We start from the raw sequence: 16452 nt of genomic DNA on the forward strand, positions 1-16452 counted from the left end.
AAAAGGAGTTAGAGCAAAAAACTCGATAGAAAAATTACACGTCAATTGTACATTACGCTAAATAATAACACGGTTTCTATTAAACTCGTAAAAATTATAATTGGGTTGAGTAATTTTCCCAATAAACACCCACCTCCAAACCAAAGCTTTAACTTCCCAAACAATATCCAAAATATTCCAAAAATCTCCCCTAAATATAACGCCATTTCTCACTTTCCAAAGCGTCCAAACCACCGCCAACCACACCATTCCCTCTGATTATTACAAAAAGAGGACCACATCAAGAAACTTTCCTTAAAACCTTCTGCCTTGTAATCCTTAAAACCAACCCATTTCGCTATATCTTTCCAAACCAAATCCGAATTATAGCAATACATCAGAGAATGAAAAGAAGATTTTTCGTTCACACAGCAGAAAACACAAGGAGAAAAAGAGTGATTAATAATACCTCTTAACGATAACTCATCTCTCGTCGGGAGTTTATTGATGAAACATGTCCATCCAAATGCTTTAACCTTCAAAGGTGCTTCCATCCTCCAAACCTCCTGAAAAGCCACGTCAAATTTTTCTGCAGGAAAGTAAGGAATGTGTTCGTTGTTAAAAAGATGGTAACAGCTACTAACCGTAAAATTCCCATCTTTTTCGGCCGCCCACACCACAGCATCGTTGCGGTTACACCAGAGAGGAGCAGCGCTTAAAAGCTGCTGCAAGTGCAGTAAATTCGCTTCCATAGCAGTGTCCGTCCAGCCTTGAGGTATTCCAAACTCTCCCCACGACCAAACGCCTTCATTCCATCCACCCATAAGCGCAATAGACGCAACATGCAAAGCTGTAATACGGTGAACTGACTTTAAAGAAAATGTTGCGGATAGCAAGAGTCACCACCGACTTTTATTTTATCCAATAAGGAAAGGCTAAAAGAACAGGAAAGACCTTTGAAAGAGATTGAGTTCGGGGGGTAGGTTATACAAAGGGAAGGTGTAAGGCACCCTTTGCAACCATGATTCTCCATGGGCTCTTAATTGCTTAGCTCACTTTATTTGAATTGTTTGTTTGAAAAGCAGTGTATGAATAGAAAAATTTGAACAAGAACTTTAGCTTGTAAATAAGCGTAGTCTTTTGGAAATTGTTTTGAAAAGGAGGTGTGAAAAAGATTTGATTTTTGATTTGAATGGAGCAAGCAATTTAGGTTAATTAATATGTTTAATTCAATTAGTTTATTTTAGTTAAAGGAGGATATAAATTAGGATTAGGTGATCATTCAGAATTATTTTCCCGATTATCTCGATTATTCGAGTTAATTGATTTTTATCATTTAATTACTTTAAAAATCACAAAAAACCTAGGAGATTATTCAGGTAATAGGGTTTGTCCAATCCTACTGCCCATTTGGCGGAAACATTAACATTAATTCTCTCCTCGACCCGACTAAATCTATTAGTCGTAATGACGAGAGATAAAATAATAAAATGTAAATAATTGAATTCGTTGTCATGTAATAACCAAATCTATTGGTTATGAGAGGCAATGATAAAACCAATAATTTAATTACAAAATTTAAAATACATTTTATTTGCTGCTCGGGACGATCGAATCTATCGGTCAGAGTAACCAGTAATACATTATTTAATCCGTTAAATATAATGATCAAATCTATTGACCATCGCACCTAACGGTAACATATCAAATCAGGGTATGAATTGATGCTCGAAACAGAATAAGAGTGGCTGGAAAATGAGGATGAGTTTGCCCTGGTTTTTTTGTAAACTTTGAATATTTTTTATGGTTCTTTTGGCTAGGGTTTCGTGGCAGAAAACCTTGTGCTTTGCATCTGAGCATGGTGTGTTTATATAGTGGATGAAATAGGGCAACAACTTAGGAAAGGATCCATAAGATTGGTGACTTGGAAATATGATTGAAAATTTCTCCAAATCTTTCTATTTTTGGATCAATCTCTTCCCAATCTCTTCTCACGTGTTATTTCCCAATCAATATTGATTTTGGATTGATTGAATACTTAATGAGTGAATCACATAATTTTGTTTCATTTACATGTGATTTTATTTTATTTATTTTGCATTTTAATAAATAAAACCAAAGATAAATAAACTAAAATCATAAAACAAACAATATATGACCAATGGGCCTCTTATGAACTTGAATTCATGTGGTTAACTTAAAATTAGAGGCCCAATATTTGAAAACTCCAAATTTCTCCATTTAAAGTTTCATGGATATTTCCAAATTTTACCCAACTCGCACCAACCATAACTCCTTCAATTTCAATCATATGAGGGTTGTATAAGACTTTTTTAGAAAGCTTAATGTATCCACTAAAGGATCCTTTTGGTTTCACCTCAATTGCATCTTCCATGCTCAAGTTATGAGCTTTTGAAAAAGATGAATTTTTGTTGACCTTTTGGAGGACCTGTAATATTTTGGGTCCAACATCAAAGTTATAGAGAATAAAATTTCCTTGAGAATGAGCTTTGGTTGAGGAATTTGTGATAAAGTATGAGAGAGATATGATCAGTCAAAGTTGGGTTGACTTTCTCCTTAAAACCCTAATTTAGCAACTTGGACTTTTGATGATTTCTGAGCTCTCCTTGATGAGTCATGATCAAAACTTGCTCAAATGATGAATATGACTTCAAAATATTGATGTTGATCAAAAATCAGGAATTTTGACTATGATTTGACCATAGTTGACTTTTAGATCAAACTAGTCGACTGTTGACCATTTGAACTGTAGACTGAGCAATCTTATGAACCAGAGCTTGAAACTTGATGTGAGGATTCTCTGGGGTATATGAGAGGCCATGGAGTCCATTGGAGGTATCAGGACCTGAATTTTCTTTGAGAAAGGCAAAACCCTAGTTGGAGGGTTGTTGTTTAGGAGAGAGACTGCATGCTTCCTTCTTTGAGCATTAAAAAGTCAGATGGACTGAAATATGATTAAATATGATGGGCAAATTTTGGGGTATGACAGCTGCCCTTGTTCAATCTTTTTATACCTGAGGATGTAGATTGGCTTGTGTGCCTATCGAAATGTGAAGGTAGAAGAGGATTGAACACTAGAATACCCAGGAATTTTCCCTGGCTGAAGCAAGGACTTTTATCGGAGGCGGGCTTAAAGATGCCGTCCAAGTGTTGGAAAAGATGTATGAGACGGGCTTAAAGATGCCATCTGATCTGGATAGATACAAAAGTTAGAATAAGTCGTGCGTTAGACTATATCCGAGCTTGAAGTATTGAGAAGTGTTTGTTGGAGATGGGCTTACAGATGCCATGTGGATGTTGGGAGTGTGAAGTGAATTAATTGTAGTGACTCTATTGTCATGATTGTTTCAGAACTGAATACCGGGATTAGATATGTGACTCAATCGTCGTGACTCCATGTCGTGACTTCATTGTCGTGACTCCATTGTCGTGATTCCATTATCGTGACTCAGTTGTCGTGATTCCATCATCATGACTCAGTTGTCGTGATTCCATTATCGTGACTCATTTTTCGTGATTCCATTATCGTGACTCAGTTGTCGTGATTCCATAATCGTGACTCAGTTGTCGTGATTCCATTATCGTGACTCAGTTGTCGTGATTCCATTATCATGACTCAGTTGTGGTGATTCTATTATCGTGACTCAGTTGTCGTGATTCCATTCTCGTGACTTAGTTGTCGTGATTCCATTATCGTGACTCAGTTGTCGTGATTCCATTATCGTGACTCAGTTGTCGTGATTCCATTATCGTGACTCAGTTGTCGTGACTCAGTTGTCGTGATTTTTTCTGAATTGAGTGTCATGATTAAATCTTTGATTATCTCTGAACTATCTCTGGAGAACAACCGAAACTAAGTATCAGAATTAAATCTTTGTCTTGATTATCTCTGAACCATCTCTGGAGAATATCCAGAACTAAGTATCAGAATTAAATCTTTGTCTTGATTATCTCTGAACTATCTCTGGAGAATACCTGAAACTAAGTATCAGAAATAAATCATTGTCTTGATTATTTCTGAACTATCTCTGGAGAATATCCAGAATTAAATCTCTGTCTTGATTATCTCTGAACTATCTTTGGAGAATATCCAAAATTAAGTTATCAGAATTAAATCTCTGTCTTGATTATCTCTGAACTATATCTAGAGAATATCCAAAATCAAGTTATCAGAATTAAATCTCTATCTTGAATGAGTGTAAGAATTAAATCGTTGACTTGATTATCTCTGCACTATATCTAGAAGATAATGTTCATTTGATTTGTAGAAATGAACTGAAAAAGCAACATTAGTTTTATGCAATGTCGTGATGCATGTATTGTAATGTTTATTTTCTGAAATGAATGAGAGTGTATGCATATGCCATGAGACGTATGTATGTTATGAATTCACTATGATATATGATGTATGAACATGATTTATGCTATTTTGAAGTATCTTGATTGAGAAAATAAATCTCCAGATCATTGTGACTCTGATGCCTGATCTTGTTTTGAAGATACATAGTTGGGGATTTATGATTTCTGCTTGGGGATGAGAGCCATTTGTATGAATGATCCTTAATGCACCTTGACTTGGGCTAAGAGAGATGAATAACCCTATTTGGAGACAAGAAATCTATCGGAGAACCAGCAGTGTCAAAGATGTGAACTCCGTTAAGGGATTAAGTCTCTGTTTGGACGAGGACATTTGAAGATATCTTCTTGAGGATTACTCAGTGGGGATATGATCGTGTGAAACCGGCTTTGTGGGAAGACGTAGATGCTTTGAATGTTTCCCCCAGTATTATGGTAACTATCATTCCCGGATTTATGTTGAATGGGACACACCAATGAGCGTTTGTTGAAGTGTCAACAGGCTTTGCGTAGCTTTGCCCCTGTTAGTAGGGACTTTGGGAAGATTCGCCTCGCGAGGACTTTATGAGATGTGCACTATGGGCGACATGCCCCTAGTAATCATAGGCCCAGGGCAATGTCCCATGTTGATTGGGAAGTAGCTTCAGATCTACTTGGATGCATGCCCTTGATTGTTTTGGCATCCTTGAGAGATTCTCAGAATCTTTACATGATTGCCCCAGATTTATAGGGAAATAATTTGAAACCCACTTGGGAAGTATGCCTTTGACTGCTTTGGTATTTGAGAGATTCTTGGGATCTTGACTTGATTGTCCCAAATTGATTGGGAAAAACGTGCCATGCCCCTTGTATACGTAGGAGACATTGCTTCTTGGAGTAATCTTTGTTGGTCTGGATAACTTTGAGTCATTAGTCATACCCTGTGCAAATTCTTTCTGTTGCTAACATTTGAAATTATGTAGCAGAATATGTTTTAATAATGAATTCATGAGATGCAATGCATACGTCTGTCCTGAGTTTTTTTGAAAAACATTAAAACAGGAAATGTAGAAGCATGATATTTTTAAAAACATGATGTTTGTAAAAATGAAATATCAACTCAGCATTTTTGGTAAACCTTAAGGAGTCAGGATACCTTTTGGTGACATTATGCTTTCGAACTAACCATGCTTCAGTTAGGACTTTCAAGGGTTGTAACGTGGCTTGGTTCACGGTTTAATAAACAAAAGATAAAGGCTCAAAATTTTATTTATACCCATCCCAATCTTCGTGATGTTCTTCGATCCTATGCTCAGTTAACTTTGCGTTTTAGCTTTAGCAAAGCTTGAAGTATTAACATTGATATTTAATGGTGGTTGAAGCACCAGAAGTTTATTCGGACAGTCGGTAGTCCTTCTTTGTAATTCTTTTTGCTTTTTTCGAGGATTTGTAATGACCTCCTTTTTTTACATTGATTTTGTTATCCCTAATTTTTGCCTGAACTGTTTATTTTGGGATTACAGTCAGCGGGATGTTTTGATTTTTGATAAGTCTCCTTCATAGGTTTTGACTTAACATTTTTTCTTTTTTTCTTTTTGATGGATATTAATTGCCTGACTTAATGGTCACAGGAACCCATCGTTATTTGTGTAAACAACAGACAGTATAATTGGGTTAACTGAGTAACTACCCTGCCCCAGGTTATGATTAAGGGTTTTAATTTGCACGTGAAAAAAAACTTCTACTCCTTAGGCTCAAAGAGGTTGACGAGGGATTAACATCCTTATATCTCCACTGTTTAGGAACTGAAACAATGCCTGTACATCGTCAGCATAGTTTATTCAAAAGCATACTATATGAGGTTGCGGCATCGTCTTCGTCATCCTCCCTCAAAAGGTTTACAGCTTAGCAGGAGTTGAGTATCACAAAATATATGCAAAGTAAAGACATAATTTAAAATGAGTGATAGCGAAATAATTTATTCAAGACAAACATATGCAATGCACTAATGATGATTATTAAAACAGATAATGTCTATCATAAGTCGAATGTTTAAACAAACAGAATAAAAATCAGCAAATGAAAAGTAAAACTAAAGATCTGAAAGTTCATCCTTCTAGACATTAATCAGTCTTTTCGTGATTAAGCATGGGAGCAGTGATCACTACAGGAGTCTTGGGAGGGTTAAATTCGATTTCCCGAGCATCAATCATATCTTGGATCTTATTCTTCAATGACCAACAATCATTTGTATCATGTCCAGAGCTATTGGAATGATATGCGCACCTCGCATTGGGTTCATAGCTAGGAGCGGAAGTGTTGGGCTTCACGGGAGGATCCCTTACAGTAATCAAGTTTGCCTTCAGCAGATGTTGCAGTACCTGAGCCAGCGACATATTGATCTTTGTAAACTGACGCCTAGGTGCACCTGGCTTGCTTCGTTGTTGTGGAACTGCTTCAACAGCTAGGTCGCGTTCATTGCAACCTTTCTGGTTGTACATAACGTTAGCCATATGAGGCTTCTCAGGTAGGTTGAAGTTAATGATCTCGTCGTCAATTAAGTCTTGAATCCTATGCTTCAACGGTCCACAATCTTCAGTATAATGACCAGGGATGTTTGAATGATAAGCACATCTTGCATTATACTTGTACCCAGGAGCAGGCTTGGTAGGAACAGAATTTGGAGGGAATAGAGTTATCAAGTTCTGATTGAGCAGTTGTTGCAGAACTTGAGACAGCGGCATGTGCAATGTAGTAAATGATCGCTTAGGTTTGGATTTCCGATTATCTTTACTACCTTGATGCTTATGTTGACTCTTCTCCTTCTCGTTCAGAAGTGCCTTCAATTCTTCTTGCCCCTTGGCCAAGTTAAGGATCATCTCTCGGAACTGGTTGTTCTGAGCCTGAAGATTTTTGACTGATTGCTCGAGATCCATGATGCTGAAATAAACAGCGAGGAAGGATGAGAGACCTATTGTAAGAATCCTGTTATGCGATGTTATGAATGCAAATGCAATGTTTTCAAGGATCTTTAGGAATTTAGTTAGCAACCTTAGAAAATGATCTAGTCGCGTCTTCGTTTGAAGAACCCTGATTCTTGGATGTTCTTCTACGGGAATCAAGCTCACCATATTGAGTGGGTCATCGCCTTTGATTCGGGATACTTCTGAATTTGAAGGTGCATGGCTAGAGGAACATAAATCCTCTTGCCCCTTGATAGGTAACAAGTCACTGAATCGAAAGGCGGATGACCAGAGGAAAATAAGTCCTCTTGCCCTAGATAAGAGTTTAGTCCTTGATAAGAGCACCTGAAATTGTGCGCCCTAAATCCCTAAGATCCTTGAAAGGGTTAGTTGACGTGCAATGTTATGATGTCATGATGTCATGATGTTATGCGAATGCAATGCATCAGACAAAACGTAAGGTAATAAGGACGAACAAGTCCTACAAGGAGATCCTGCAAAGAAAACAAAGGGTTAGTAACACACACAAGCAAGTCACACAAGTGTCCTTTTGTTTAGGGGCTTGCATGAATTTCGTAGGTAAGTACCCTCCCCACCGAAGTTTAGTTGGTTCAACCTGTCCTAGAATAGTAATCGGGTTCTATGGTGCTCATATCCCTAATTTTTCTCGCGGGCATTGTCTCAACATGGCACTCGATCGGCCAGCCAAAAGCATCCCTAGAGTCCAATCTCAATGAGTGTAGCATCAAGTATCAACCGGCTTCAGTCAGGAATCAAAAGCCAGCTATCTCGCTACTACCTATAGGCCAAAGTCAAGTTCAACTAAGGTTCTAAGGGCGAATTAGTGCTTCTGACACCACGCGGTAGCCAAATGTCTCCTCGATCATATTCAAGGGCCATCAGGACGAACCAAAGCGTTGCACTAACGGTGGCCACCAGTTCAACCATAACGATACATGTCGTACAACCTCCCTAGTCTAATGCCACATACCTAAGGTACACTAGATCCGGGTGTAGGATCTTTTGTTAGAACAAGTTTTGTTCTGATCAATATTCTTAGTTTTGATGATAACAATGTATATGAATTTTGTATGAGATAATGTGGTACTCTAATCCTATGCAATTTCCATTTCAGGAATCACATATAAAGTGTGCACAAAATCAGCGCAAGAAGCACTGACTCAGAAGGTTCAGCATGCAACATCAGAACATGCTCTAGCAAGACATCAAAAGATGGTCAAGCAGAATCAGAACATGGTCTATGAAGCATCAGAAGAACTTGAGATCATAAGCAGAAGCACTGAAGTTCTAATGGTATCACGCTAAGAAGCACTTCAAGGTCAGAAGACACGAAGATGCTCTGCACCAAGCTGTTTGACTCTGATGATATTCAAATGTTGTTTACACAAACATCAGATGAGAAGCAAGTACAAGATGGCAGACTACGCTGACTGACAAAAGGAACGTTAGAAGTTATTAAAGGCAACGTTAGTAGACACAGCGAAAGCAAGGCTCGAGGTAGTTGACAAAAGAGTGAAACATTAAATGCAATGCTGTACGGATCACGCAAAGCATTAAATGCTCCCAACGGTCATCTTCTCAAACGCCTATAAATAGAAGTTCTGATGAGAAGCTGAATACAACACTTTACGCAAACTTGCAGAAACGCTGTCAAATTCAAAAAGCTCTCAAACTTCATCTTCAACCTCACTACATTGCTGTTGTAATATCTTAGTGAGATTAAGCTTAAACTTAAGAGAAAAATCACAATTGTGATAATAGCTTATTAAGAAGCATTGTAACTCTTATAAGAATTTGTTTACATTAATTTGTAAGAACTAGGGAAGATCAAGTTATGATCGGATTCTCTTGAAAGTCTTAGAGGGTATCTAAGCAGTGTGTTCCTAGAGTGATCAGGTTGTGATCAGAATACTCTAGAAGACTTAGAGGTTATCTAAGTGGAAAACCATTGTAATCTTGTGTGATTAGTGGATTAAATCCTCAGGTGAGGTAAATCACTCCAAGGGGGTGGACTGGAGTAGTTTAGCTAACAACGAACCAGGATAAAAATCATTGTGCAAATTATTTTTATCTTACAAGTTCAAAAGCTACACTTATTCAACCCCCCCCCCCCTTTCTAAGTGTTTTTCTATCCTTCAATTGGCATCAGAGCGCCGGTTCTAAGGTGCAAGCACTTAACCGTGTTTAGAAAAGATTCAGGAAGAGAAAAACGCTTAAGTCAAGATGGCTGGTGAAGATCCAAAACATACATCTACATCTGGCTCTGCTGAGCAACATAATGGAAATGGTAACATTGGTTATACTGGACCACCAGTATTTGATGGTGAAAACTTTGAATATTGGAAAGATAAACTTGAAAGTTACTTTCTTGGTCTAGATGGTAACTTATGGGATCTTCTGATGGATGGTTACAAACATCCAGTGAAAGCTAGTGGTGTAAAGCTTACAAGACAAGAAATGAATGATGATCAAAAGAAGCAATTCAAAAATCATCACAAGTGTAGGACTGTTTTGCTGAATGCTATCTCTCATGCTGAATATGAGAAAATATCTAACAAGGAAACTGCCTATGACATATATGAATCATTGAAAATGACTCATGAAGGAAATGCCCAAGTCAAGGAGACTAAAGCTCTTGCTTTGATCCAGAAATATGAAGCCTTCAAGATGGAGGATGATGAAAATATTGACAAGATGTTCTCAAGATTTCAAACGCTAACTGCTGGTTTAAGAGTTCTTGACAAGGGATACACAAGAGCTGATCATGTCAAGAAGATCATCAGAAGCTTGCCAAGAAGATGGGGTCCTATGGTGACTGCTTTCAAAATTGCCAAGAATCTGAATGAAGTATCTCTTGAAGAATTGATCAGTGCTCTGAGGAGTCATGAAATTGAGCTGGATGCTAATGAACCTCAGAAGAAAGGTAAGTCTATTGCATTAAAATCTAATTATAAAAAATGCACTAACGCTTTTCAGGCTGAAGAAGAAGATTCTGAAGAATCAGAATCAGAAGAAGAAGACGAATTGTCTATGATCTCCAGAAGGGTAAACCAACTCTGGAAGAGCAAGCAAAGGAAGTTCAAAAACTTCAGAAGTTCAAAGAAGCCTGAAAGAGGAGAATCTTCTGGAAGCAGAAGATCTGACAAGAAGAAGGTCATTTGTTATGAGTGCAATGAGCCTGGACACTTCAAGAATGAATGTCCAAAACTTCAGAAGGAGAATCCCAAGAAGAAGTTTCATAAGAAGAAAGGTCTTATGGCAACATGGGATGATTCAGAATCAGAATCAGACTCTGAAGGCGAGCAGGCAAACCTTGCACTGATGGCCACAGTGGATGATGGATCAGAATCTACATCAGAATCAGATTCTGAAGAGATATCCTTGGCAGCAAAGAAGACAAAGCACAAAATGTCATGGTACCTGGACTCTGAGTGCTCGCGACACATGACGGGAAGAAGGTCTATGTTCCAAGACCTGGTGCTTAAGTCTGGTGGAGAAGTCAAGTTTGGAGGAGATCAGAAGGGCAAGATAATTGGCTCTGGAACCATAAGTACTGGTAACTCTCCTTCCATAACTAATGTACTTCTTGTAAAAGGATTAGCGCATAACTTATTGTCCATAAGTCAATTAAGTGACAATGGTTATGACATAATCTTCAATCAAAAGTCTTGCAAGGCTGTAAGTCATAAGGATGGCTCAATCCTATTTACAGGCAAGAGAAAGAACAACATTTATAAGATTGATCTTTCTGATCTCGAGAGGCAGAAGGTGACTTGCCTTATGTCTGTTTCTAAAGAGCAATGGGTCTAGCACAGAAGATTAGGACATGCTAGTTTGAGAAAGATTTCTCAGATTAACAAACTAAATCTGGTCAGAGGACTCCCAAATCTGAAATACAAATCAGATGCTCTTTGTGAAGCATGTCAGAAGGGCAAGTTCTCCAAACCTGCATTCAAGTTTAAGAATGTTGTCTCTTCCTCTAGGCCGTTAGAACTTCTGCATATTGATCTGTTTGGGCCAGTCAAAACAGCATCTTTCAGAGGGAAGAAATATGGATTAGTCATCGTAGATGATTATAGCCGCTAGACATGGGTAAAGTTCTTAAAACACAAGGATGAGTCTCATTCAGTGTTCTTTGAATTCTGCACTCAGATTCAATCTGAGAAGGAGTGCAAAATCATAAAGGTTAGAAGTGATCATGGTGGCGAATTTGAGAACAGATTCTTTGAGGAGTTCTTCAAAGAAAATGGTATTGCCCATGATTTCTCTTGCCCTAGAACTCCACAGCAAAATGGAGTTGTAGAGCGAAAGAATAGGACTCTACAAGAAATGGCCATAACCATGATCAATGAAACCAATATGGCTAAGCACTTCTGGGCAGAAGCAATAAATACTGCATGTTATATTCAGAATAGAATCTCTATAAGACCTATTCTAAATAAGACTCCTTATGAATTGTGGAAGAACAGAAAGCCCAACATTTCATATTTTCATCCTTTTGGATGTGTCTGTTTCATTCTGAATACTAAAGATCATCTTGGTAAGTTTGATTCTAAGGCACAAAAATGTTTCCTTTTTGGATATTCTGAATGCTCTAAAGGCTACAGAGTATACAATACTGAAACATTGGTTGTAGAAGAATCAATCAATATCAGATTTGATGATAAGCTTGGTCTTTAAAAGCCAAAGCAGTTTGAGAATTTTGCAGATATAGATATTGATATATCAGAAGCTGAAGAACCAAGAAGCAAAGTTTCAGAAGCTGAAAGTCTCAGAAGCAAAGGATCAGAAGATCAAGTTGCTGCATCTTTAGAGAATCTCAGAATTTCTGAAGAGCCAACAGTCAGAAGATCTTCTAGACTCACCTCAGCTCACTCAGAAGATGTGATTCTTGGAAAGAAAGATGATCCTATCAGAACTAGATCATTTCCAAAGAATGGTAGTCAGAATCAATGATCAGAATCAAAAGATGAAAAGTTCTATTTGTCTATAGAAGCAAATACAAGGCAACACAGCTGTCATCAAGTGTTTTCTGATGGTGAACACGTGTCTGCACGGTTGGTAAAAGCGTGAGTGAAACTGATGGAACACCGTCCTTGGTAACTGTGTAAATCATTTCATTTACCATGTTCTCTCACCTAACGTCACTCATCATTTAATGCATTTGATTTTAATTGATTCTGTAATTGTTCATTTTCATAATTTAATTGCATTCTTTTTCAAATCCGCCTCTATAAATATATTTCAAATCATAACGTTTATCTTTTTCGCTCCCATTCTCTCTCTCTCTCTCTTCTTGCATGCATTTTTGCAACCTCTTTGCCCTTTTCTCAAACCCTAAACACAAACCCAGAAAAGTTTCAAGTAATCTCAGTACTGCTTCAATGGCTGCTTCATCTTCTCTCAACGCTGGTTCCTCTGTTCCTCTACATCTTCAAGAAGAAGAACAACAAATTGTTCCTGTTGTCTCTTGCTCTATTCCCAAAAACAAGTTAGAAGTTATCTGTGAATTAACGGTGGACTTTCATAGTATTGAAAAACATGAGTTTCATCTAAAAGAGGATGTGTTGTTTCAAGGATGGACTTCTCTGTTCTCTGAGTTCTGTGGACCTGTTTACCCAGAACTAGTAAAGGAATTGGGTGCACGCTGTAGTTGCTCCTAAATCAGTCCTGTCGTTTGTCCATGGAAAATTTGTTGTTGTTACTGAGAACATCCTAAGAATGATGTTTGACCTAAGAAACCCTGAAGGTGTCTATGAAATTGATCAAAGAGCATATTGGGAAGAGGTTCTGGCTACTCTTTATACAGATGTGGAGAATACAAAGCGTGTCAAGGACATGAAGGATCTCTACAAAATCTGGACCAAGATTCTTCTGGGGTGTTTCTATCAAAGGAAAGCAACCCATTATGCAGATTCTGTCAACAGAGAGCAGCAATATATTCTGTATTGCATCACCACTCAGAAGAAGGTTGATATTATCTTCATAATATTCAATCATATGTGGAATGCTGTAAAGGATTCCAGAAACGCTTTCAGAATAAAGAAGAGTAATATTGTTCCTTTTGGAAGAATAATTACTAATCTTCTGATTCATACCAAGATTGTTGAAGACTTGGAAACTCAAAAAGTCATCAAGGATCTTGTCACTGTCACAGGAAGCTGTTTGAATGCTCACACCCTGAGAAAGATGAATCTCATTCAAGAGGTTATGGACACTCCTCAACCTCACCCAGGAGCAAGAAGCATAAGAGATCCTGTTCTTGCTGATTTTGAATCCTTCTTCAGAAGTGAACTGCCAGAAGTTAGAACTAAATATGTTAACTCTCTCAAAGAAGAAAAAGACAAAAATGCTCCTGCAAAAGGTGGTCGCAAGAAAGCTTCTACTTCCAGGCCTGTTGCTTCGAAAGATATTTCTGAAGCTGCACCAGAAGCTGTTTTCAAGAGGGAAAGAAGGACAAAGCGTAAATTTGATCATCCTTCTGTTAACCAGGAGAAGGAAGTCCAAGGTGTAGTTGCTGCTACTGCTGTTGTTGTTGTTGAGAAAGTTGTTGAAGAAGAAGAAGTTATTGCTGAAGAAGTTCAGGATGTTTTAGTTGAAAATGAAAATAGTGAAAAAGAGACTGCAGAGAAGAAGAAAAATAAGAAGAGAAAGATGAAAAATAAGAATGTGGAAGATGGAAAGTATGTTGAAAAGAAGAAGAAAGGAAAAAGAAAATTAATCATTGAAGCCTCGGAGGAAGAAGAAGAAGTTCCAGAAGCTGTGAATCAGCAAGAAGAAATAAATCAAGAACTTGCAACTCAAGAAGTTGAAGGTCAAAAAGTTGTTGATAATGAGAAGAAAAAACTGGAATCTGCCAGAAGAAGAGAAATTTCTATTGGGAAGGCAAAGATTGTGGAAGAGAAGAAGAGCAAGAAGCAGAAAAGACTTGAGGCTGAGTTTGAAGCGATTCAGAATTTGTCTAAAGGTATACATCTTTCTGAACCTGTTTCTGTTCCTGCTTTACGTTCAGAAGTTGCACCAATAAATGTTGCTCAAATCCCTGAACCAGAAAATCAACTAGAAACAGCCCCATCAGAATCACCTTTACCCATCCATGTTCTCACACCTCCTTCTTCTCCTCTAACCAATGTTCTTACCCCTCCTCCTTCACCTACCTCAAACGTTCTCATTCCTCCTTCTCCACCCAAAACAAATGTTACTTCTAACCACTCCCTTGAAACCTTTGTTCTTAATATCCAACCCCTTCAAACTGTCTTTCCACCTCACACAAATGTATCCACTTCTCAACTTCCACCTCATGCAAACTATGAACCCATTCCTTCTACCTCCCAAAATAATCCTTCTGTATCTGACCTTCCAGATTCTGCATCACATGAGCAATTGCTTCGTGACTGCAACTACACACCCAAACCTCGTCCTGAACCTGAGCTGGTAGTGTTAGAATCTGAGAATGAAGCAGAATCATCTCTTTGTCTTGATAGAGAACCTCAACCCTATTTTGTTCTAAAACCAGATTCTACTATAACCAAAATAAAATCTCGCCGAGCATACCCTATTGGTGTAACTTATGAAATGGTAAAGAGGAATGTCAGCAGAATCTTTGATGCTCTCGGAATAGCTTATCATGCTGGTTTAAATGATGTTGCTATGCGAACTTTCTGGAGGATCTTCCGAAGAAGAGCAGATGCTTATTTTCAAGAACTTCAAGAAATTTGTGTAGAACTTGCTCCACGTCCTTGTGGATTTCTGAGGCCCTATGAAGATTTTTGGTCTAGTCGTCTTGGAGGGAGATATTGTTTTGAAGAGAAGGAATTCATTGATGAACTTGCAGAAGGCAACCCTTGCAGGGACATTGTGGTTTGGAGACCTAAGTATCTAGTTCTGACTAGAGACTTCAAGTGGTTGTTTGACTTTCTGAGGGAGAATCCTTCTGAGAAATCCCCCAATATGGTCATTCCAGAAGTTGTTCACCCTCCAGAAGTTGAAGGTCCTACTCTACCTAGGAATCTTGCTGCCATTCTTCAAGCCCTTGAGAATGGAGATTCTGATCTTCCTGCTCCTGAGTATGAAGAAGATGCTTCTAGGGAAGAAGCTGATGCTGAAGATCATCCTGCTGGGAATATTCCTGTTGAGGAAAATCATGATGATGATCTCACCATAGATGCTGCTGTTGAGAATGTTGTCTCTCTGAACAGAAGTTGTGAAGCTTCTTCTAGAGAACCCTCTCTTCTGGTGAAGATTTTAGAGGCTATTCAAAAGAATCAAGATGAACTAGTTTCTCGCATGGACAAGCAAGAAGATACCAACAATGAGTTTCGCTCATTTATGGAGAAGCAAGCTGAGAGAAATACTGGGATTCAAGACCTTCTGGTGAAGATAGTTTCCAAACTAGGCCAGTCGTAGTCTGTTGTGTCTTAGTTGTCTCTTTCTTTTTGCATCTTCTTTGTGCACCTATCTTCTCATCCCTTGTATCATCTGATTATTTCCAATGAATGAAATCCTTTATCCTTCTCTCATATTGTTTGTTTTTCATCTGAATCTTTTGTGTTTTTTGATGTTATGACAAAAAGGGGGAGAAAATGTGATAAATGATCTGATTTATATTATCAGTTGCTGGGAGTAAGTCTCCACATTTCTAGCAGAATTTGCAAGTTCTATGTCTTTGAGTGTTTTGCAGGATTGAAAACCTTCTGAGAAGCTCAACATGAGAAGCAAAGACATGAGGAAAAGCAATTCTATATAGAAACAAGTTCATGAAAATTGAAGCAAGCTGAGTGCTGTGAAGCTTCAAGATCAGAAGCAAGAAAGAAGAATGTTCTGATATTCTTGTGGCAGAATATGTTCTAACACATGAAAAATTCTCAACATGCTCTGATACATTCCTTTTATGCTCTGATACATATTATATGTTCTGATACATATCTTATGTTCTGATTCATTCATGCTTTGACTTTTGTCGTTTAGTTTGTTTTGCAACATTTCAGGATGTAGAGATGCTCTGATGATGCTCTGGTACATTTAACAATGTTCTGATACAATCTAGCATGCAATGATTCAAGAAGAAATTCAAAGCTCTGAAGCTGTCCTTTGGAAGAAAGAAGCAGAAGCTATGAATGTTCTGAAGATCTAA

General features: G+C 38.0%; 1 protein-coding gene across 1 annotated transcript; it reads right to left on the reverse strand.

Annotated features, from left to right (window-relative positions):
- Positions 1-209: 209 nt before the first annotated feature.
- Positions 210-803, reverse strand: LOC131649542 (uncharacterized). The gene has a single exon (XM_058919302.1). The coding sequence runs from the start codon at positions 801-803 to the stop codon at positions 210-212; it is 594 nt and encodes a 197-aa protein (XP_058775285.1).
- Positions 804-16452: the final 15649 nt, after the last annotated feature.

This window comes from Vicia villosa, linkage group LG2, assembly GCF_029867415.1.
Source record: "Vicia villosa cultivar HV-30 ecotype Madison, WI linkage group LG2, Vvil1.0, whole genome shotgun sequence".
Classification (NCBI taxonomy): domain Eukaryota; kingdom Viridiplantae; phylum Streptophyta; class Magnoliopsida; order Fabales; family Fabaceae; genus Vicia; species Vicia villosa.

Bases quoted from the DNA above. Each gene is read 5' to 3' on its own strand.
- LOC131649542 (XM_058919302.1), bottom strand. From the start codon at position 803: ATGGGTGGATGGAATGAAGGCGTTTGGTCGTGGGGAGAGTTTGGAATA.